Here is a 23,252-nt window from a genome sequence, read left to right on the forward strand (position 1 = left end):
TAAGAATTTTATGTTAGTTTTTGTGTTTAGTGAAACCTTTACATATTTATATTTGCAGTCAAGAGAAATAAACTGAACTTTGAATAGCGCTATTCAAAGACCCTACCGTTACAGTAAGAGTGCTTATAAGATGTGTGCGTAGTGCTGATGCCTCACATCTAGGCATCATGCGTTCAAATCCCACTCTTGGTAGTTTTCTGTTTGGAGCCTGTACTTTCTTAGCGTGACTGCATAGGTTTTCCTCCCACATGCTCAAAGACATATATGGCAGATAAAATAGCAACTCTAAACTGGCTCCAGTATGATTAATTTTGGACGTGTACATCTATGGGCCCTGTGATGGACTGGAACCTCTTTTTCCTTGTCCTGTGCCCTGAACTGCCAGAATAGGTTCTTGCTTCTTTGTAAACATGAGTTGGTTTAAGCCTCTTTGAAGGTATCGGTACAGTATATATGTGTATATATCATATAATAGGAGAGCTTGTGATTTTTTTTTTTTTTGATTAAGTGGCATCACTGTACTAATATGACTTAGATTGTTGTTTAATCTTAATTTAGATTAAACAACAAACAGACAAAACAGAAAAAGAGAATTGCAAGAAACAACACACAAAAATGACCAGCTGCCCTCTTATGTGACCCTCATTAACATTTATGTATCTTTAACAGCTAAGTGTAATTTTGTTTAAAACAAGGGTGCATGATCACTGTTTGTGATGTGTGACTTCTGTGATCTGTACAAACAATTCTCTTGCATTACACACAGAGCAATCAGGCATAAACTATTCATCACCCTCTTACTAAATGATAAATACACATATATGTTTATTTTTTGAACAAGTTAGATTAACATTCACGTTTTTTATTGAAAAAAGTACATGAGCCTTTCTGTTAAACTGGTTTGTTAAGGGAGTACATTGAGTCAAATGTTACATGAATGAAATAACAATTACCATATTTTTCACTCCATAAGATGCACCTGACCATAAGACGCACCTAGATTTAGTGGAGGAAAACAAGAAAAAAAATATTCTCAACCAAACGGTGTACTAATATATTTAATAAAATATAGCAGAATAATATTTCAACCATGTAAAGTCAACAACGGTATTAAGAACCATCATCACTATCATTGACAAATGAGGAGAGACTTTAAGGTTCAAGCACTGTTCTAGTTTTCTGGAAACCCCAAGAACTTCTCATTGCTAGTGACAGAATTTTATGAAGCTCAGTCGCTCACAATCACTTTGCAGGAGCACGTACCTATCACGCGGCATAACCTATTCAAAGCCACCAGGGGACAAAACACGTGTGGATCAATGCTCCCTGAAGTTATATCGCCAGTCTAGTCCCATCTCTATTTGTAATGCCACAAAGCCCTTCATCTCATCTTTTGTTGTGGGTTTCCACTTTGAACAACGAGAATGCGGTGCAAGCACAGCCCGCGATTCAAAAAATTGCTCTGCAGCGGCTGGTAATCTGTCGTGTCCAACAGCAACCCATGCTGTCTTGTGAAGTCCAGTAGCCAGTTTGATTCCCATGGATCAATGTCTGGGTATTCCTTCCACATGAACCTTGCCGTAGGTGCATCAACTGCGCAAATGCGCTCAGCTGGGGAGGCATCGGCTGGTGTCCGAGCAGCTGATGCAAGTTACTCACTCTCTTGCTCAATCTCCTGAAAAATCATCCATCTATCCATCCATCCATCCTCTTCCACTTATCCGAGGTCGGGTCGCGGGGGCAGCAGCTTGAGCAGAGATGCCCAGACTTCCCTCTCTCCAGCCACTTCTTCTAGCTCTTCCGGGTGAATCCCAAGGCGTTCCCAGGCCAGCAGGGAGACATAGTCCCTCCAGCGTGTCCTGGGTCTTCCCCGGGGCCTCCTCCCGGTTGGACGTGCCCAGAACACCTCACCAGGGAGGCATCCAGGAGGCATCCTGATCAGATGCCAGAGCCACCTCATCTGACTCCTCTCGATACGGAGGAGCAGCGGCTCTACTCTGAGCCCCTCCCGGATTACTGAGCGTCTCACCCTATCTTTAAGGGAGAGCCCAGACACCCTGCGGAGGAAACTCATTTCAGCCGCTTGTATTCGCAATCTCGTTCTTTCGGTCACTACCCATAGCTCATGACCATAGGTGAGGGTAGGAACATAGATCGACTGGTAAATTGAGAGCTTTGCCTTACGGCTCAGCTCCTTTTTCACCACGACAGACATATGCAGAGCCCACATCACTGCGGACACCACACTGATCAGCCTGTCGATCTCACGCTCCATTCTTCCCTCACTCGTGAACAAGACCCCGAGATACTTGAACTCCTCCGCTTGAGGTAGGATCTCGCTCCCAACCCTGAGAGGGCACTCCACCCTTTTCCGGCTGAGGACCATGGTCTCGGATTTGGAGGTGCTGATTCCCATCCCAGCCGCTTCACACTCAGCTGTGAACCGATCCAGAGAGAGCTGAAGATCACAGCCTGATGAAGCAAACAGGACAACATCATCTGCAAAAAGCAGTGACCCAATCCTGAGTCCACCAAACTGGACCTCCTCAACACCCTGGCTGCACCTAGAAATTCTGTCCATAAAAGTTATGAACAGAATCGGTGACAAAGGGCAGTCCTGGCAGAGTCCAACTCTCACTGGAAACTGGTTCGACTTACTGCCGGCAATGTGGACCAAGCTCTGGCACCGGTTGTACAGAGACCGAATAGCCCTTATCAGGGGGTCTGATACCCCATACTCCCGGAGCACCCCCCACAGGATTCCGCAAGGGACACGGTCGAACGCCTTTTCCAAGTCCACAAAACACATGTAGACTGGTTGGGCGAACTCCCATGCACCCTCCAGGACTCTGCTAGGGGTGTAGAGCTGGTCCACTGTTAGGCGACCAGGACGAAAACCACACTGTTCCTCCTGAATCTGAGGTTCAACTATCCGACGGACCCTCCTCTCCTGAACCCCCAAATAGACTTTTGAAGTCCAAAACAAAATCAGATTCTGAAAAATCAGAGTCCAACTCGGCAATGATGCGCAAAACATCGCCTGCTGAGTGTTTTGTTTTCTGCACTCGCTTCATTCCCTTGTGAGATGTCGATGCCATCTTGCCTTTGTTTACATTTTGTAAGTCACACACACGCAAGGATTAGATGCTGAGTCAATGAGTCTAACATACCTCCAAGCAGAGAGGGAATGCCTGTAATGTAACAGTGAGTTCAGTGTCGTCATTAACAGCTGATTGTTGCCATCTACCCCTGGTTGTCGACTTTTGTCAGGTAATACACATCACAGTCTGTGACGCAATATTTGCTCCATAGGATGCACAGATATTTCCACCTACTTTTGGGGAAAAAAGTGTGTCTTATGGAGCGAAAAATATGGTAGATGAGCATTTCTGGATTTTTCCCTTATTAAAAAGCATCAATTAACTGACATCATCAGAGCTGACTCTTTTTAGCATAATTGTTTAAGTCAGTCTTGTTCCAATTTAAAGAGATTTCTTACCCAGTGTTATCAATGTACATGAGACTGAAAAGTGTTATAAAACCATTTCCAAGATTTTGGACTCCATCAGTTAATAGTCAATGTACAAAAGATTGAATTTCCTCGCCATTGATTCTCTTGCCAGGTGAGATCACCTTACACATACAGTGTGTGGAGGCTGGCCCGGACACAGACAGGCGGACACCGATGGTATAAACGCCAACACACGTTTATTTTTCATATTCTATATACAAGTGCACACACAACCCCAAACTCCCCCAAAGTCGAGGCTTTTTCAAAATGCTGCATTTCTTCATGCCGCCTCTTTTCCACTCCTCTCGAGCTCTGTCTTTCTCCACTCCCGACTCAAGCCATCGAATGGAGGAAGGCGGCCCCTTTTATACACACCTGGATGTGCTCCAGGTGCCTCCCGATTAGCTTCCGCCGGCACACCCCAGTGTGGCGGAAGTACCACCTGCGCACCCGGAAGCACTCCGGGTGTCCCTGGTCTTCTTCCCCCCAGCACTTCTGGGTGTGGTGGAAGTGCTGAGGGCCAGGGCTCCTCAGGCATTCGGGTGCCCCCTGGCGGTGACCACGGGCCCCTATAGGGTTGAGCTTCCAAGCTCAGGTCCCGTGGTCCCCAAAGCCACCAGGGCAGTCACCCTCTTGTGGTCTGGAGGAGGCGTAAGCCCCACCCCCAGCCACTCGCCACAAGTGGGGCCGCTGGTCACGACCATTATTCGTTCCAAAACTCTGAACGCGACTCGAACGTAATTACCCCATAAGATTGTATGTAAATACATTTAATCCATTCCAAACCATGCGAACTGTATGTAAATATATTTTTTTTAAGCACAAAAATAGTTAATTCTACCATAGAATGCACAGTGTAATAGTAAACTAAATGTAAAAACATTGAATAACACTGAGAAAACCTTGAACAACAGAGAAAACTAACATTGTAAGAGTTTGCGCTAGACCCTTACGAACCGCTCACTGTAAACACTTTTTTTTTTTTTTTTAAGGACAGGGGAAAAAAATTTAATGCCACTTCTCTTGCAAAACTTTTCAAACCATCCTCTACTGGCTTTAAATTCCTCACCTTCGACCACTCCAAGAAGGATTTTTTTTTCAGCAAATCGCCATGAATCTTCCTGGCTTTCTTGCATATGATCGGCTTGCTTACGCTATCCCCTGCAAGTTGCTTCTTGTTCAGCCACACTAGTTTTTCCGCCTCTTCCAGCACTTGAGGCCTCTGCTTGGTTAACATTGTAATTCCTTTTGCAACATCAGCTGCTTTGTTAGGCCCTGTATACGCAAACAAAAGAAAGTGGGAATCGGAGAATGGAAACTCATTAGCACGTATGAATGTGCGTAGGGAAACTGAACGACAGTGCTTTTGTTCGCCACCAGAACGTGTGGTCGTGAACAGAACTTTTTGATCGTAACCTGATTTGTATGTGTTCGGAATCATTCGTGACCAGAGGTTCTACTGTATTCAAGAGCAAAGTATACAATACATCAGTAAATAAAAAAAAAAAAACTCCTGGATAATGGCTAAAGATGTACAGGTATTTTGTTTTCCAGCTAATGGTGGCATTCATCAGTTCTCAAGAATTTTGTGTATGGGAGATCACCAAGAAGGAAACAATTTCTTTCCAGTCTGCCATTCATCAGAAGAATGATCCAGAAGGCTATTTGAAGAATGTTCTTGAGGATAGCTGAGCCAAAAGTCCTCAATGTAGGCTTAAATAAAGACTTTTATGTTTGGCAAAGCAAAGAACTCATTCCATCGATGATGTATGATTGTGGTAATACAGTGTCTCTCTGGGGTGGCATCAGGAACTGGATACCTTGAAGTCTTCAATGACACAACAAATTCTGGATCACACTACAAAGGAGATCTGAGTTGTGTATTAAGTTTTTTATGGGAGGTTTGAGGATTTGAAAGTTGAGAGATAATCAGGACTTGTAACATCAGTCGAAGAGGGAAATTAGTTTGGCACAGTGGGACGGATATGCATTTAGTTTTTTTAATGTAATGTGCCTCTCCTTTTATGTGGATAACAAGTCTTTAATTTAAATGTTAACCTTTTGTGTAACTATGGCATTGTAGAACATTTAAAAATGTCAACAATTTTAAACATTAAATGCTTTATTTGAATACATGATTATTGAAATATTATTATAAATGTAACTAAATTTTTATTTTCAAAAAATACAGATCAACAGTCACCTGACAATCTACATTAATATCTACAAGACCTTCCTGCTTCAAGCGTATAGGTATGGCTTTATATACGTAATATATACATAATATAATATTTTTTCCTTCTTTCTTTAGTTTTCTTTAGCTGTGGTGCCTTATGCCCCCCAAAGACCTGGGTTTAATTTCTGCCCAAATCACTTTCATTATAAAGTTTGCAAGTGTTCTCCTTGTCTGTTACTTTTCTCTGGATACCAGTATTCTGGTTTCTTCACCTGTCCTAAAAAGGTGCAGGTTAGCTTAACAAGAATCTCTAAGTTGGCCTGTAAATAAGGATGAGCCCCTCAAGGATAGGTAGGTTAGTAGGTAGACTTTATTATCCCACAGGGAAATTTGTTTGCAGCAGGATAGTAAAATACATAAGACATTGTTACAATGATAAAGGAGAATAAGCCAAGACTTAACAGCTGACAACTAGTGTTACCATAGGTACACATACTCAAGATTAGTACAAAGATGAATAATTACCTTTAACAGTGCATAAACAATAATTCAGAGTTTTAGCATTTAGCAGTACCCCTACAAGTAAAATAATTCATTAAGCTTATAGCTTTAGGAATAAAAGAGTTCTTAAGTCTGTTGGTATCTGACTTATGAACAGTTCCCCAGCATACAGTATGTTCTCTCCCCTCATGACTTAAAAGAATGGATAACTTGATACTATGTGTGTTTGTTTATGTGTATATTGCATGAGGGCATGTGTTGCTAACCTCACAAGAAATGGGTCTTCTGCAAAGAACTTCCATGATCCACTAAGTGTGAGAGATGATCGCTCTTCATCTGCAATATAGATGGTGGAAGCCTGAGAGATTATACTGGATTTTGAAAAAGTATTGTTATTAATTTTAAAATAATATCAACAGTGGTATTCCAAATTTGACTTTGTATAACAATCAGTAGCGGGAATAGCAAGGAATACCACAAAACATCCTTTGTAAAGAGCAGAATGCATCCTGATGTTCAGGCTAAATTGCCCTCCATGGCCTAGTCATTCTGGCCCCCTAATCATCCCCTGTCTCTAATTGGCTGTCTCTCTCTCACCACATCACCATCTAATAGCTAATGTGTGTTGAGCGTACTGGCGCAAAAATGGCTGCCATCACATCATCTACTTGGTTTCTACACATTAGTGGTGATTGAAGTGCCTCCCCACTCACTATGAAGAAAAAAAAGCTCTTTGAGCGGTGAGAAAAACCACTGTATAAAAGCAAAGATTATTATTATTTATTTTTAACAATAGTATCTCTCATACGACATCATTGCACATTTTTTGCTTGTGCAGGGAGGCAGGCTTTTTGCTCTAATGACTTACCGGAGTTATCTGAGACTTTGTGGCTGGAGACAGAAGCACAGGATAATTAATTTTCTATTCCACTAATCAACTCTTTGCCCACATAACCCTTTCTTTGGATCCTGAAACTGACAGGTGTTTCCATCACATCTAACATTATAGGTACATTCTTATATACTGTACTACTCATTTAGCCCGTTACAATAACGGGCGCTAGAACAGTAGTGCATAAACATTACTAGGAACAGTCTATATTAAATGGCAAGGGACTTTGACCTCATTCTTTTTGTTGGTCGTATTTTTCTTTCTTTCAGCCTTTCTTTTGTTGATGTTTATTTGCTGAGCTGACCGTTCTTCGTGGGCTGCCGCCGTGTATTGTGTGTCTTTAATTTTCTGTGACAGTAATACTGTCTTGTATGTCCGCTGGCTTATATGTCTGTAATATACCTTTAATTTTCTCTGGCGGTAATACAGGCGTGCACGTCGGTAATATGCCTTTAATCTCCTCTGACAGTAATACTGGCTTGTATGTGGCTGTAATATGCGTCACTGTATTGTGTACCTTTAATTTCCTCTCGCAGTAATACTGGTTTGTATTTCCGTAAAACGCCTCTAACTGTCTCTGACAGTAATATCGCGCATCGCACCATGCCCCGCGCATACGCACTTCACCAGAAGCCCCGCGCATGCGCACTTCACCAGAAGACACACACACACGGACACCTGGACGCACAAAGGGATTTTATTAAAGAGGATGGTATATGACGCTAGCTCATTAGCGTGCTGTTTTTACAAGAAATTTCTTTTTTTAAGTTTTAAGTCTTAACTATAATATTATGAACAGTGACATTCAAAGTTCCTTGATAATTCCTTCCCATTTTATTTAAATAAATGTATGCATTTTCTGTAGCTCATTGTGCTTTGTTCCAGCTCAGACTAGATGTCCAAGGGTGTGGTGCATCTGTTTTCACAAACATGTCCAGAAAAAAAGACTTTAATATTGCGGCATAGCCCCTGCTTAAGATCGATAATTGCAAGATATGGCTCAGGTGTCAGCTTCACCCACTGCTAAGGTAAATGGGGTGCCAGATTTACTAAAACTGAATAGTTAACTATAGCAAAGTTCCTATTGAACCAGCCAGAATATGCCCTTAAAATGCCCTGAAGTGTTTATAAATATTAAGCACCAATCTTAATGTTGCCACATATTTTTGATTCTTATGATTTCTTTTAGGCTTCTACCAATAGTATTTCTAGATAATTACCCTTGTTTTCTCTCATTATATATTTCTTTAAGCTATTAGTCAATTTGATTATCTTTACAAATAATGAATCTATGGATAGTTGCATTTGTGTCTTCTTAGGTTTTCTATTAGTGTTGATCCCCAAAATTTCACATAAGCATTTTTCACAGCAAATATGCTGTGTTTGCCGATGGCCTTGTTCAACAAAAATTTTCCTGAAAATTTGCAGTGCAGATGGCTTAAGCAAACATTTTTTCCTAAGCTTCCCATAATACTTTGCAAGGGTAACATGACATCAGAGAGCTGTAGCAGCCATGCACAGAACTTTCAAGCAAGCCTACTCTAAGTTTGAAAGCACACTAGGAAAAAGAAAAAGCTGTTTCAGGTACTGAGATGCACTGAAACCACCCCGTCCACCGAACAGCACTGCACTATATTTTTCCCGGTCTCCAAATGCATTCATTTTTTCAATTCTATTGCCGTATGTGGGTCATCAGTAAGCTTAAAATGGTAAAAATATGTCCAGAAGCCACAAAAGCTGAGAAGCACTGCCAGATTTCCATTCCACAGGTGTTAAAAAATAAACAAAAAACCCTGCAGTATTACTTTTAATGTCAATAGATATAGAACACTGATCCCTGCAGGCCAGAACCACATGGCTAATTATGCATGAATATTAACCATGTATCCAACAGCAAACTCAAAACAAGCCTCAAAGAAGCCCTCTAATAACCCTCCCCTCTCTATCAGAAAACACTGGACATTCAATGAAATAATAAAAACAAAAGTTGTAAGGCATTTTTTTTTATTCTTGATTAAAGAAAGTGCAAATCATCTGTACAGATACATGGGAAATGAAAAATGTTTTCCAGCTGCACCCAGAGTCATGGCTTCAAGCAATGGAGATTGGCACTCTCTAAGCACAATGATCTACGGTAGTGCTAGTTTTTCTGTTTGTCGTAGTATTCGTTCCATCTACATCTTGTTTGAGGCATGTTGGCACAGTAGTTAGCACTGCTGCCTCACAGCTCAGATCGCATATTTGACCAAAATAATCATTCCAGAATTGTTGGAAGACTTTTCATAGACCTCAGGGACGCTTGAAAGACCCCACTCAAAATTAGTTCTGTCCTACCTTCACTCTTGACTTCAATGCATTTTACATAGTTTGGTGAAGTTCGCAAACATTTCCTTGATTTCACTGAACTCAAAGTGAAGTGTTAATTTAGTGGAGTTCGCTCATCACTAGTTGCTATGCATTAAATAGGCAGGAGCATAAAGTTTAAGCGCTAGTCTAAGTGCTTTTTGTTGTCCATCGAGTGGTGAAATGTTGTTAGTGCTTCTTGAACTCCAAGCGAGAGCACTGATTATTGATACAGTGCACCTTGCATATGAAAAGCACCACTGGTAACTTTTTGAGGTTATAAGCAAGCATTCCAAACATTTTGATCAGCTTGTTCCTGCTGTCTACAAGGAAATTGCTATCAGCTCAAGCTGTAGTGATTTCTTTACATAGCCATGCATTTTTTTAAAGAATGTCTGTAGAACTGAACATGTGTTTGCTGATTCAGAGCCTTTTTAGCCTCCCCAGTTCTGCTTGTGGTTGTTAATGAAATCTGCAACATCTTCCCACCAGGGTTTGCTTCTCTTTCTCACACAAGTTAAATATTCCACTGATTGCTCATTTTTGTAAAACGTAAGTTAGGCACTGAAAATAATTGCTCAACAGGTAACTTCATTTTTTGTTATTACCAGACTTCATTCTGTCAGTTTAAACTAAGCTGTTTACCCATAAGCAGTAAACTGTTATTTTTATGTTTAAGCTAACAGAGAAAGATTGATTAAATCTGTAATGGTTCTGCTCATGCCCTCCATATAAATTTTATTTTATCAACTTAGTACGGGAGTTAATCCTGATTTGCAGCATAACAATAAAGTGACATGAGACTTCTAAAAGAGAATATAATGGATTAACTTAAGCAATTGTCCATGAATATTTCTTTGGGAGATTTTTTCTCCCAGTAGCTTGCTTTTCTGTATATATTTACTGTTTTTTTTATTTAATGTAATTGTCTATACGCTTCTAATGCATATGGCCAAATTCGTTTCCCATTGTGCTACAAATTACCCTTTACCTTGGAAATGCAAGTGTGAGTGGACAGCTTGCGATGATTATTTCCCAAATGGATGTCAAAATATTGTTAGTGTGGGCTCTGCAGCAGTAATTCAGGATTGCTTGGTAAACTGCACCCAATACTGCCTAGGTAGGTTGTGATTCACCTTCGAACTGTAATGAGAAAAAAAGAAAATAAAAAAGAGAGGTGGAATTTATGATTTAAGGCAGTTAAATGCAGTTAGCAGTTTACTACTTGCTTACTTGGTTATAGAGATGTAGAAGGAACTTTAACCCTGTGTGTCAAAAAATGCTTGATTAAGAAATGCTTGATTGACTTACCTGGTATTTTACTAGTAAACATTTAAAAATTTTGCTGTCATTGTAAAAGCTTCCTTCATCTAAGTTAATGATTCTAGTAGATGCCAAGGACAAGCTTTTCAAACTGCCTTTAAAATCTCCTTGTCAGCCGTATCGGTTGACTGATAAGCTTATGGTTGTCCTGTTAGCTAACATTTCCATACCTTAAAGGCTTTGCCCATTTCATGGACAATTGCACAGTGACGAATTAAGAGTAATTTTAACATTTACCATGTTTAAACTTCTATGATGTTTATTTCTTTCTTTGCCTGCCAATTTTGAAAAATACATCTGAATAACAAAAATAACATCAGTTGATTTTACAAAGAAAACAGTCATTTCATAACACTTCATTTGTTATAAAGGCACATAAGTACAAGAATCCCATTTGTTTTTTGTTCCCAAAATTCTTTGTCAGTGATTGAAAAGAACAATGATTTGTGGTATGTCATAGGCTAGTATGCCGATCCTAATGTGATATGGGAGACCTTCCATGAAAAGACCGTGAAGGTTGCTGAGGGCTTTGTTGGTGTTACCGGTGTTCCCAGAAGGAGGTGTTTCCCTGTATATCACTGAGAGGAGTTGCAGCGCACAGCTCAATGGCAACTCTGGTCTGTACCGAGAACTGAGAATGATGGCTGCGAGGGCTCTGAGAGCAGATAAAGAGGCATTTGTTAGAGGAATCTGTGAACAAGTGACACACCATCTATGGTCTAGCGACCCATGTCCTGCTTACAGAGGAATCGAAGCATTACACACATCTGAATCTGTTCCTCAGAGAGTCGAAGTCAGGGTGGCTGATGGAACGGTCCTTACGCATGACGCTGCAATTGTGACCCACTGGGCTGGCTACTTTGAGCAGTTGTTCAAAGCTGATTCTCGGGCTAGGACGTTGGATATCTCTGGGTTCACGGTCCTTGAGGCTGTTCCTCCAATTGGCTGTGAACCCCCCAGTCTCACTGAGATTGCACAGGTGGTGAACCAGCTGAGGGGAGGAAAGGCTGCAAGGATCTGTGGTGTCCGGTGTGAACTTCTCCAGGCAGGTGGTAAGGCTGTCCTCCTGGCATTGCAAGCAATCTTTGCTTCCATTTGGGAGACTGGCATCATCCCAACTGACTGGAAAATGGGACTTGTCGGCCCTATCTGGAAAGGGAAGGGTGATCGCCTGGATTGCAGCAACTACAGGGGGATAACACTGCTGTCGGTGCCAGGTAAGGTCCTTGCTAGGGTTGTCCTCAATAGGATCCATGATCACTTGCTCACCTACCAGCGACTGAAACAGTTTGGCTTTATGCCTAAGAAGTCTACCATCGACCGCATCCTATCATTGAGGGTTCTCATGAAGAGCAAGCGCAAATATCGTCAGAGTTTCTTTGCAGCCTTTGTCAATTTTCGTAAAGCGTTCGACTCTGTGGGACATCCTGAAGGTTCGTGGGATCCCCTCGAGGTTACTGGATATCATGGCCGGCCTGTACACTGGTACTGTGAGTGATGTGCAGAGTGGAGGCAGAACCTCTGCGTTTTTCCCAGTTGATTCTGGGGTTCGTCAGGGGTGTGTTTTTGGTCCTACTCTGTTCAGTGCTTGTATGAACTGGGTGTTGGGCAAGGTCGTGGGGTCCAGCGGCTGTGGGGCATCTGTTGGTGAAGAAAGATTCACGGATCTTGACTTTGCTGACGATGCTGTGATCTTTGCGGAATCAATGGAGGCTCTGATCGGGGCACTCGAGAGACCGAGCGAGGAGTCTGAATATCTGGGCTTGTGAGTGTCCTGGATAAAAAACAAAGATCCAGGCCTTTAATGACCTCTTGGGCACAGCCATCAGCAGTGTGTCTGTCTGCAGAGAGAGTGTCGACCTTGTCGAGAGGTTTACTTACCTTGGCAACACATTCATGTCTCTGGTGACTCTTCTTATGAAGTCAGTAGACGGATTGGGAGAGCACGGGGGTCATGAGGTTGCTGGAAAGGGGTGTGTGGCGCTCCCGATATTATGCAAAAGGACAAAGGTCCAAGTCTTTAGAGTCCTGGTGCTTCCTGTCTTGCTATATGGTTGCGAGACATGGACGCTATTCAGTGACCTGAGACAAAGACTGGACTGCTTTGGTACTGTGTCTCTCCGGAAAATCCTTGGGTACCGTTGGTTTGACTTTGTGTCGAATAAGCGGTTGCTCATGGAATCCTGAATAAGGCACATTACCTGCATTGTGAGGGAGTGTCAGTTATGGCACTACGGCCATGTGGCGAATTTCTGCGAGGGTGATCTGGCTCGTAAGATCCTCATTGTTGGGGACCCGAGCGGCTGGACCAGGCCAAGGGGTCACCCACATAATACCTGGCTGCGGCAGATAGAGGGTCATTTCCAGATGGTGGGACTGGACCGCGTGTCTGCCTGGGGGGTTGCCAACCGGGATCCTGAGTTGTTTCGATGTGTAGTGGGTGTGGCAATGCACTGTACCAGTGCATGCTCCCCAACTTGACTTGGTAGGCTAGTATTGACCATCTTCACTACTGACTCAACTGTAAATAGACTTAGAATTTGTAATTGGAGATATATAACTAACATATGTGTGTAAATAAAATAAAAGGCAAGAGAAAGATCTTTATCCGGAATAGGCACATTCATTTTTTTTCTTAATATGTTTAGTCAGAACCATAAAGGGGTCTGACCTTTCACCCCTCTTTCAAAATGGTGGTAATTTAAATAAACATGTTTTTTTTTGTTTCCTATTTCTGCACATGCAAACATTTAGTGAATTTAATCTTAGGGACACGTAGCCATCCACCTGCTGAATCGATTAAGGTTAGGCCCAAGTCCATAGCCCTTATAGGGCCAGAGATATGATTTTTTTTCTTCAGTCAGAACCATAAATATGTTTTCAATAATTAAATTTTTCCAATTAAAAACATCATTTAACTTCATTTTTCCACCCATATTTGCCAATACCTTTCTTAATATAGAAGTAATATAGATATTTCCTTTCATCTTTAAACAATGACAGTTTCCTTTGAGTTCTTTTTGCTATGACAATTAACAAGTCCCAAGGACAAACTTTTCAAAGAGTTGGAATTTACTCACCTAATCCTGTTTTCTCACATGGACAACTGTGTGTTGCTTTCTTAAGACAATACCAGCTTCACATGAAAATATCAAAGTTCAAATTCAGAAAACTATGATTAAAGGAAAACTAATATCAAGGAGCTCCAAAGTTTTTACTCTGAATGTTGTTCATCCAGAAGTTTTGTAATTTTTTAAAATTAAATGTAAATTTTCTTATTTTCTAATAAGAGATTCAATTATTTCCTTTTTCTTATTTTCCCTAATGAGAGGACAGGTGGTTGGTTTGGGAACATGTTTCTAAGGATGAAAATTAAAAAGAATTTCCATGCATACCGTGGGGCTAATTACTTGTGTGTGTGTATGTATATGTATATACTGTATGTGTGTGTGTGTGTGTATATATATATAAACAACTAGCTATATATATGAGTAAAGTACAGGTTGACATTCAAAAATCCGGCAACCTCCGGACCTAAGGAGTGCCGGAGTTTTGGAAAATGCCAGATTTTGGATGGTTATATATGCTGTATATATTTAACAGAAAATGACTACCTGTACAGTCCTTTAAAAAAAGAAAATTAAACACTAAATGAAAAGCAAGTGAAATTTTAATGTTCACCAACTAAATAAAATAGTTGTAGAGAGTTTTAGTTAGCCCTAGCCTTAAGGAACAAAACATTTTTGAAACCAATCCAATGTAATATCAGTGGTAACCCACCCCTTCTTGTTGGAACGGTAATGGACAGGAAACTGTGTCATACTCTTGAAGGCCCTCGGATATAAACTTTTCCCGATAACGAGCAACTTGCATCTATGGGTACCCACAGCATTAGAGCAGCACATTACCGTGGCGTGATCCTTCGAAACTTTAAACCCAGTTGGCAATTCTGCATCCTCAGTTGTTAGAGTTCTATTTGGCGTACATCTCCAAAACAAGGCAGTCTCATGAGCATTGTACACTTGTTCAGGACTTAAATGTTCATCAGTAACTAACTTGGCAAATTCATCCACATATGCATTAGCCGCATCTTTGTCTGCTGAACGTTTTTTCCCACACACCGCACAAAACTGTAAGCCATGTCGCGACTTGAAACGATACAGCCAACCTTCTGAGTATTCACACTTGTGTTGCAATCCCAGCTCTTCATGAACCACTTTGGCTTGTTCCTTTAATAAATTACCAGAAATTTCCACACCTTCACTTACACAAAGATTAAACCAGGTTTATGAAAACTTGGTCCAGTTTCGAACTTTTTCCCTCCATCGTTGACTTCCTTACAAACATTTGCTTTTTAGATCCACTGTCAGAAAAGACAGTTTTTCTTTGGCTCTTCAACAGTGTATGATATTAAAAAACAATGTCGTATGTTTCACAAATGGTTCACACAGACACGCTGCTATCATGTTTTTTTAGCACTTCCACTTTCTGTGCGATCGACAACGCACGATGTTTACGTTTTACATCACCTCTTTTCTTTGCTGAATCCATAATGGAGCTATACAGCAGCAAATAAATAATAAAATGAAAAGGAATGAGCAGGAATATCTGTTAGCAGGTGCAAGAAAGACCCAACAACTGATTAACGACTACAGCGCCATCAAAACATAAACGGCGCCTCCAGAAAACAGTGGCGCGTTAAATTTGAAAATGCACTCCGAAATCAATGCAAGAAATCTGAAGGAACCGGATTATCGATGGCCAGATTTTTGAATGTCATCCTGTACTTGACAACCCAATCAGGCTTGAATTAGAATGTATATTAGGCTGCATTGAGAGGACTAAGAAGAAGCTGACAGAATAGGGCATACTGCATCAGATGCAGAGTTGACTAACTCACTTACTCACATACTCCTCAACAAAAATACTATGTCAAGTTTAGTTAAAAAGCTAAAATTTGGTAGGATGGTACATCTGCTAAGAAAGGATATTTTGATATGTCAATATTTAGGAGTAAACCTCCTCCCCATAGAAAAAGTAAATTCCCCAAAATCTCGAAAATGCTTTGACTGATTTGATTGAAAATTGGTGATGATATAGAAAAAATTAAATTAGCCGACACCAATTTTTCAACAGTAATGCTGTAGCAAGAGTGTGGTTTTAAGGCACCCCATCCTTTTTTCATTCAACACAGACAGGTTGTCGGTTTTATGCTGCCAGCACAACAGTGCCACTCACCAGTAGCTGGATGGACGACTAAATAAGCAGAGGTGTTGCGATAGAGAGAACAAACAGAATGATATGTGCTGTGAGCTGTGAAGTTGAATGGGGATTGGTCACAGAAGGTCAAGTAAGGTGTGGATACATACTTGAGTCCAGTTATAAGGGAGGGAATGAGAAATACAGGAGGTGCCTGATTCCTCATGCCCAAGACAATAAGCTGTAACCAGCAGCACTAGCGCATCTCAAACAAGAGTGGGGATAGACACTGTAAACAGTGCCAGTCATCCCATTAGATGACATACAGTAGGCAAGTCCTTTGCATGCATGTAACACCAAAGGGAGCACAGCCCTATACCCTCTTCTATTTATTATACCCTAAACTGCACGCACAGAACATCACCATCCAAACTCTCACTTAAGGGAGCGATATTTACACCTTCATCTAGGGTACCAAAAATGTTACTTCCTACGCTGACTGTACAGTACTAATGGAACTGTAACTGGCAATGTCGGGTAATACAGCAAGTGCCTTATGAAACATTTATTTGTGGCCAGACCGCATACCAGAAAATCCAGATTTCTGAATGTCCAAGACCTGATGCACTGTCGGGTGGTTGGTTTGATGGCAGGGGAGATGAGGTAGTGGTTTAGAGGTGTGAAAGAGAAGGCATAGTGGTATAAGTTCTGAACAGAGATTGGGGACAACCAGCTAATCAAGGTAAACCCAGAAAATGGTGGTTAAGCCAATGATCGCTTGTTTACAGTGCAACTTTGTCCCTTTGTTAATATCAGTGTGTTTCATGAAAGGTATTACACAAAATAAAGGCTGATTAATTCAATTATAATGTCATTTATTGTGTTGAGAAGGGGTTTCATTTTTCTGTTTACAATATGATTTGTTATGTTATTTTTTTATGGGTTATATATTAACTTTGTTTCAACAGATTTCATGCTTGTGTAAGAAGTCTGCCTTTTGGAGAGAAAGTCCAAAGTAATCCTCATTTTTTTCTGACAGTGATCTCAGAAATGCCACCCTGTTGCTATTCAATTGTGAGATTGAGCAACAAAGGTAATTGGTTTGATTTTTATCTGCTATAGTGCAAGCCTTGGTTGGCCTCGTTAAGACACTGTTCCAAACCTATAGCACATTAGATTGAAGTTTATTGTCCATGTATAAATTCTGGAATGTTCTCTGGCTGATAACGTTTGGAGGTGGAGAAGAAATTGCCTAACTAAAGATTGTGCTTTTCCTTCTATGTCTATTTAAACTCATAGATGAGGCTCTGATTTAATAAGCACACTAGCCAAAAGATAAGGAACAGACTTTGAATGTCTTAAATTTAACTGTAAGTAGTGCTGATTATTTTTACTCTGCAGTTATTCCAAACAGTCAAATGTTTGTGCAGTGTTAAAACACAAAACCTTCTTCACTTGAACACTCTCCAACCCTAAGAACATAGTATGGTGGACAATCTGTCATGCTTCCTTCCCTGTAGCACCACAGCTATTTGAGAGAAAAATTAGAATTCACCTTATGAACCACTGCAGTACACTGAACAAAAGTAGTTTGAATGGTGAACACTGTAGTACAGTTGAGACCCCCATCTCCTTAGTGTCTCTATCATCACCACAGACAATTCAGACTTTAAACTGTAGCTATATCACTAAATGGTCGTAAGAATAACAGAACTGCATGGTTTGTACTGAGCCATTAGTGGTGCATTTAACTTAACCCTAAACCTAACTTCTCAGATTCTGATCATAGCTGATACTTTACCTCGAAGTCATTTCATGAACTAAACCGTTTTTGCACAGTTAGATGATGAAAGGGGTTTTAGATATAGGAAAAATGACTACATTGAAAAGGGGAGAACATATTTATAAGGAGATATGGTATGAGGTATTTGAAATAGTTATAGGCCTTAGTATTAAGAGCTGTAGAGTAGATGTTTTTAAGCCCAAGGGCAATAATACAGTAATTATATGTCTTTTTTTTAGGAATTTGTCTTGGATCCAGGGATGCCACAGGAATTTTACCATTTGAAGCAGTTCAGTGGCTATGCTACAAAGCATTCATTACTAAGTTAGCAAGGCACAAAAGTGTGTATAAGCCCCTGCTTGGACCACTTAAATCATGTAAGTATGCAAGGAACCTATTGAACTGGATATTATTTCATTATCATTTCCAATGACTGAATGACCACATTATTTTAAAAATTCATAACCATGACAAGGTTAGATTAATGTAATATTGTGGGTAGTAAAACATCACATTTTCATTCTTGTGTGTTATACTTGACAAATTATCGTAACTGGATGTCTTGTATGGGCCCATATCTTTCAGAAAATGCTTAGAGTTACTTTATGTTAGAGAATGTAATTTAGTTTTAAAGCTCAAAGCTTAAAGCAAACACCTTTTGACACACTACATATAATTTTAATTGTCAGGTAAAAAATATTATAGATGTTTCCTTTTAGAGCTTAAAATAACAATACAGTTCTCCTTAATGCTGTTAGCTTTGAATTCATAGGGTTTTATAAGCGGCAGCAATAGTACAGAAAGTTTGAAGCTTGTGATAATGACAGCGTATGGACCATTTTTTAATTATTTGGACTGGAAGACTTTACATTTGAATGTTTCTTGCTGTAGATAGTCACTAATGTAGATTACTGATTTTGTTAAATATTTATGTGTGCCTAGTTTTATTGTCATGTTAAACTTTTGATTTAGCAGAATGAGGGCTTTAGGGATGATAGAAGAAATAGATCTTCTGTTCAGCAATAAGACAGACACCTCTTTATCTGCGTTACTGCTGTGTACTGTTAAACACGTTCAGTACTTGTTGTATGTGCCTCTTGTTTTCCTTGTATCTTATCTTTTGTGAACACACGCACAGCCCTCTTCCTTACTGCTTCCTTACAGAGTCTGACCATTATTACTGTAATCCCTCTGTGTGAAGTATACCTACTCCATAGCTGTTTTTCAACTACCCACACTCACCCAAACTTGATAATGGGCACAGAGTAAAATGGAAAAAGGATATTTTAGTAGTTGGTGCTCACATTAGAATACACAGGAGTCTGCTTCAGGGTCAGGCTACATCTGCAAAAATTAGCAATTTTGGCCTGTATTATGAACCTGAATTGGCTTTTACAATCAAAATTAGTCTGATTCCCCAAGCTTAGTTTATTCAAAACTATCATTTTGTTAGTATACTGTAGTACTGACTATAAAAGTACTATGAAATGTTTTTTGACTGAACCTTTTATACATACAAGCAAAGATGTATGAATAGAAGTATGCAATCAATTTCTCTTTTATTTTATAATTATGTTAATATTCTGATTAATTATAAAATCAATGTGTATTATTTGTTAATCTGCCAAATTTCTCTTACAGCTCTTTTATCTGAAGCATTGAGAATGCATTTTTTTTTTTGCATAACCCAAGAAAGTAATCATAATGACATATTTTTCTTGAATACAGGAAACTGAATTTTTCTTTTAAATAAAACAAAAAATATTGGTGCCTTCTATTAAACCTCTGTAATTTTCGCCTCATCTTATACCTAGAATAATATTAAATTAAAAAAAGTGCATATACAATAAATATTCCTGTGCAGTTTGCATAAATTCTAGATTATCCGGTGTCAAGAGCTTCTGTTCTGCCAGTACTCAGTATTATCTTGTTTACAAGCTATATTACAAAGAAATGGTTGAAAGGTTAAATATTTTTTCAAGATGAACCTAAATTCTAAAAATAATACTTCCACATATCTATCTTAATGAATAAGTTAGTGTGACCTTCACCAGTTAAAGCTGATAAGGAGATGAGTGAATAAGTTGTTCTTGCCCAAGTAGTTGTATTTAGAGCAAATGAATTGTTTTCTTTGTTCTAAAAGTGCAAAACTAAAAGAAAATTAATTTTATTTCCAGCCAAAATATTGCTACAGAGGAAGCTTAAATTTGACACTCTTCAATTGCTGAAAAGAATTACTGATCCTGCATTACCACAAGACCTTGCTGAAATCAAAGACTGACATCTTTTAACAAGCATTTATTTAAAGTTTTTGGTTAAATATAGTGGTGATCTTGTGAGTACACCTGGTTGTTTTTATTTTTTTTCTCAATAATAAATGGTATTTAAGAGGATCTAAAGAAGATTGCATAACTACTCTAAAATACTTTAGTGTTGGAATAAAGTGTGTTGCATATATCGTGTAATATTTTGGAAACAATAGGTTTTTTCCCTGCAGGTTGGAGGGCCTACATGCAGGGCTGGATGCAGATTAACATCATACCCAGGACAGAGCAGTTGCAGGTTAAGGGCCTTGCTCAAGGGCCCAATGAAGTGGAGTCACTTTTAGCGTTTATGGGATTCAAACCGGCAACCTTCCGATTGTCAGTGCAGATCCCTAGCCTCAGAGCCACCAATCCGCCCCGATAAATTATAACTGTCTTATAAATTATATTAAGGATGTTCACTAATGATGATCTATACTGTTGCCTCCTGTTATGTTCAGCTAATAAGTGAAACCAAAAAAGTGAAATTTTAAATGTATTGAAGAGGACAACACTCTTGTAGTTCCCACTACCATCATAAACTTTACAATGTTTATTAATAGTTTCAGTTAGATACGAGGCTATTAGGTGTATTGATTAACTTCCTTTCATCTTAGTAAAATGCCAGTGATTACATTTCCCAAATTTGATTTTTTTTTTTTTTTGAATATACTTAATTTTGTCAATTTACATATAATTTTTAAATTTAAGTAGTGACAAAAAGAAATTGAATTTCTGCACAAGTTAGTTTGGCTTGATTGAGTCTCCGTGAATGGGGTGAGGAACTCAACAATCCAGGAGGACCTTGGAGCCATATGACTGCTTGTCTTAATCAAAAGGAGCTCATTGACATGATTGTGGCATTGAGTGAAGATACTCCCTGGGTGCCTTCTTTGGGAGGTACACAAGGCAGAGACACAGACACAGGGTACACTGGGTGGGTTATTTCTTATGAAACTGGGACTCATAGGAGCTTCCCAGAAGATGTTGGAGGCTGCTGCTGGGGTCTGAAAATTTTGAACTGAACAATTCATATTGTTACTTCCACCAACCTTCATTAAGGAAGGTGGATGAAAAATAAAAGGTGAATATTTTGGGCACAGATGGACAGAATATTGTCATTAACTATTTGTAGTTTACTAGATTATTTTATATTCTCCAAATTAAAAGATGTTTGTTAAGACCACCAGGTTTGTCTCGACGTCTGATATGTTGGAAAAGATGGGGTGGTTTTCAGTGGCTAGTCGATATACTGTTAAAGAAAAATCAGGGTGTTCTTAAAAATACCATAAAGAAGCCATGCACTAGTAACTAATCCAGGGTTCAAACCCTGGAAGGTGGCAGCGCTTTTATTTGCAATAATTTTCACAAATTTTACATTTACAATTCTAATTTGTACTACTTGTGTTAAGTTTTTTCTTTTTCTTCTCTCTATCCTCTTGTTTATATGTATTAGTAGTTCTTACCACAAGTGTTGCCTCATCTGTAAGCATTACAGTTCAAAAGGATTTAGAAACAATATTATGAAACAAACATTAAAAAGTGTATGATGACATACAGCAGAGCAGTCATTTGACATCCTTAACAGAATTGTCTCAAATTTAAAGGAAGCAAAATATTTTTCACTTCTTTATCAAAAATGTTTGTATTTGACCAGAAGTGTTTTATGTGATCACGATAAGTAATTTCCATTCCAAACAGTACTAAAGCTTAAAATAAATTGGTTTTTGATGTGTGTTTGCATACTCCTCTAACTAAGTCAATATCATCTTTGGCACAATTGCTGGTCCTGTGTGCAGCTGATAGAGACATTCTGTCAACAACTTCCTCCATGAAAAAGAAATCCCTGAGAAACTGTGCAAATATTGAAGAACATTTATCTTCTCTCCATAAACCGACCTGGATTGTGTGAATATATGTAGCCACCAGTATAATAAGTTAAAATATTTGTGGTGTAGTAGACATTATTCTCTACAGTGGGGCAACACAGGGAAGGATTAGTTGTTATTTCTGTTTGTCAAGTGCACATGAGGTAAGAGCATATACATTAGGGTTTATGCAGTAAGCCAAAAAAAGTATAAACAGTCCTGTGAGGGGTCATACAAATATAAAGCAACATCCTTCAGGTGCCATTTTACCATCCAATAATCTAAATTCTGTTGTTGTTTTCCAACTAGGCATAATTTTCTCCTTGCTATTAGGCTTTCACCTGAACTAGTTACTTGTAAGGGAAAGGGTTAAGTGAACTGGTCACGAATGTCTGTTAAATCAGTGAGGCACTGTCTTTTTCCACATCAGCAGTTTACAAATTTGGGCAAGCATGTACCATAGCTGCTGGAGCTATGTGCTATTTTGTGTGTTCCTGTCATACCCTTACCAACTCATACTTCTCCCCTCCAAATATGGGTTACCAGACCAGTGATCTTCCTTTTACCTTCCATGCATCAACAGGGATCCTGGTAAACCTAGAGCCAGGTCCCTAAGTACCCAACCAAATATTGTGCTCTGCCAGTGTGACCTTGAATATGTTCCTCACTGATAAACTCAGTTTGTTGGCAGTTAAGTTAATCATTTGTCTTTTCACACTACTCAATTTGCATGCCACTCTAGGAAAGTAGGGTTTACATAGCTCTGCTAAGAAAATGAATGTGAATGTAAATATAAACCTGTGGTGGTGTAGCAACCAAATGCCAAAAATGCCATGCTTAGTGACATCATGAAAGTGTCAATAAATAATGGTGTAAAACATAGAAACAAAACAAAAATGAACACATATACATATTTTGAAGTGTTGGATAAAAACTGATTTACACAGCCAAGGGAAGGACATGACACGACACACTGATAGACTGAGAATCTTGACTCGTCCCAAAATTGTGGAAGCTAAGTGTAAACTTGGATCCATCCAAGTGTCGTGAAAGCAAGCAAACGAGTATTAAAGTTAAACCATCACAGTCCTTTAATTCTCCAAGTGTTAATTTGCTTGTTTCATGTCCTTCTTTTAAAATAATAATTTTGGGGTCGATGTGCTTGATCAACCTCCAGACAGCTTGGTCCAGCACCTTCTCCTCAGTCAAGCCCTTTTCCTTGACATCTTTTATTTTATCCATCCACCTCTGCTTTGGCTGCTGTCACTTTCTCTTTCACTGTATAATTCCATTCCCATCACTCTTTTGCTCACATATTCATTGTCTCTCCTCATCACATGTCCATACCACTTC

The 23,252-nt window shown here is 39.4% G+C and overlaps 1 protein-coding gene across 2 annotated transcripts in view; it reads left to right on the plus strand.

Moving 5' to 3' along the window:
* The window catches only part of tert (telomerase reverse transcriptase), a 65,210-nt gene that overhangs the window by 38,034 nt on the left and 3,924 nt on the right, over positions 1-23,252 (plus strand). Inside the window, exons 13-16 of one of the 2 annotated variants that reach the window (XR_003718194.2) lie at positions 5,703-5,764; positions 16,914-17,038; positions 17,968-18,105; positions 19,906-20,063. Coding sequence is in view for 1 of the 2 variants with exons in the window: in XM_028817991.2 (XP_028673824.1) it covers positions 5,703-5,764; positions 16,914-17,038; positions 17,968-18,105; positions 19,906-20,009 (429 nt within the window). In the remaining variant the exon portion in view is untranslated. Of the gene's footprint in view, positions 1-5,702; positions 5,765-16,913; positions 17,039-17,967; positions 18,106-19,905; positions 20,155-23,252 lie in introns of those variants that run through there. The other variant, XM_028817991.2, reaches the window with a different exon arrangement.

The sequence above is a fragment of the Erpetoichthys calabaricus genome, chromosome 13 (genome assembly GCF_900747795.2).
Source record: "Erpetoichthys calabaricus chromosome 13, fErpCal1.3, whole genome shotgun sequence".
Taxonomy (NCBI): Eukaryota; Metazoa; Chordata; class Cladistia; order Polypteriformes; family Polypteridae; genus Erpetoichthys; species Erpetoichthys calabaricus.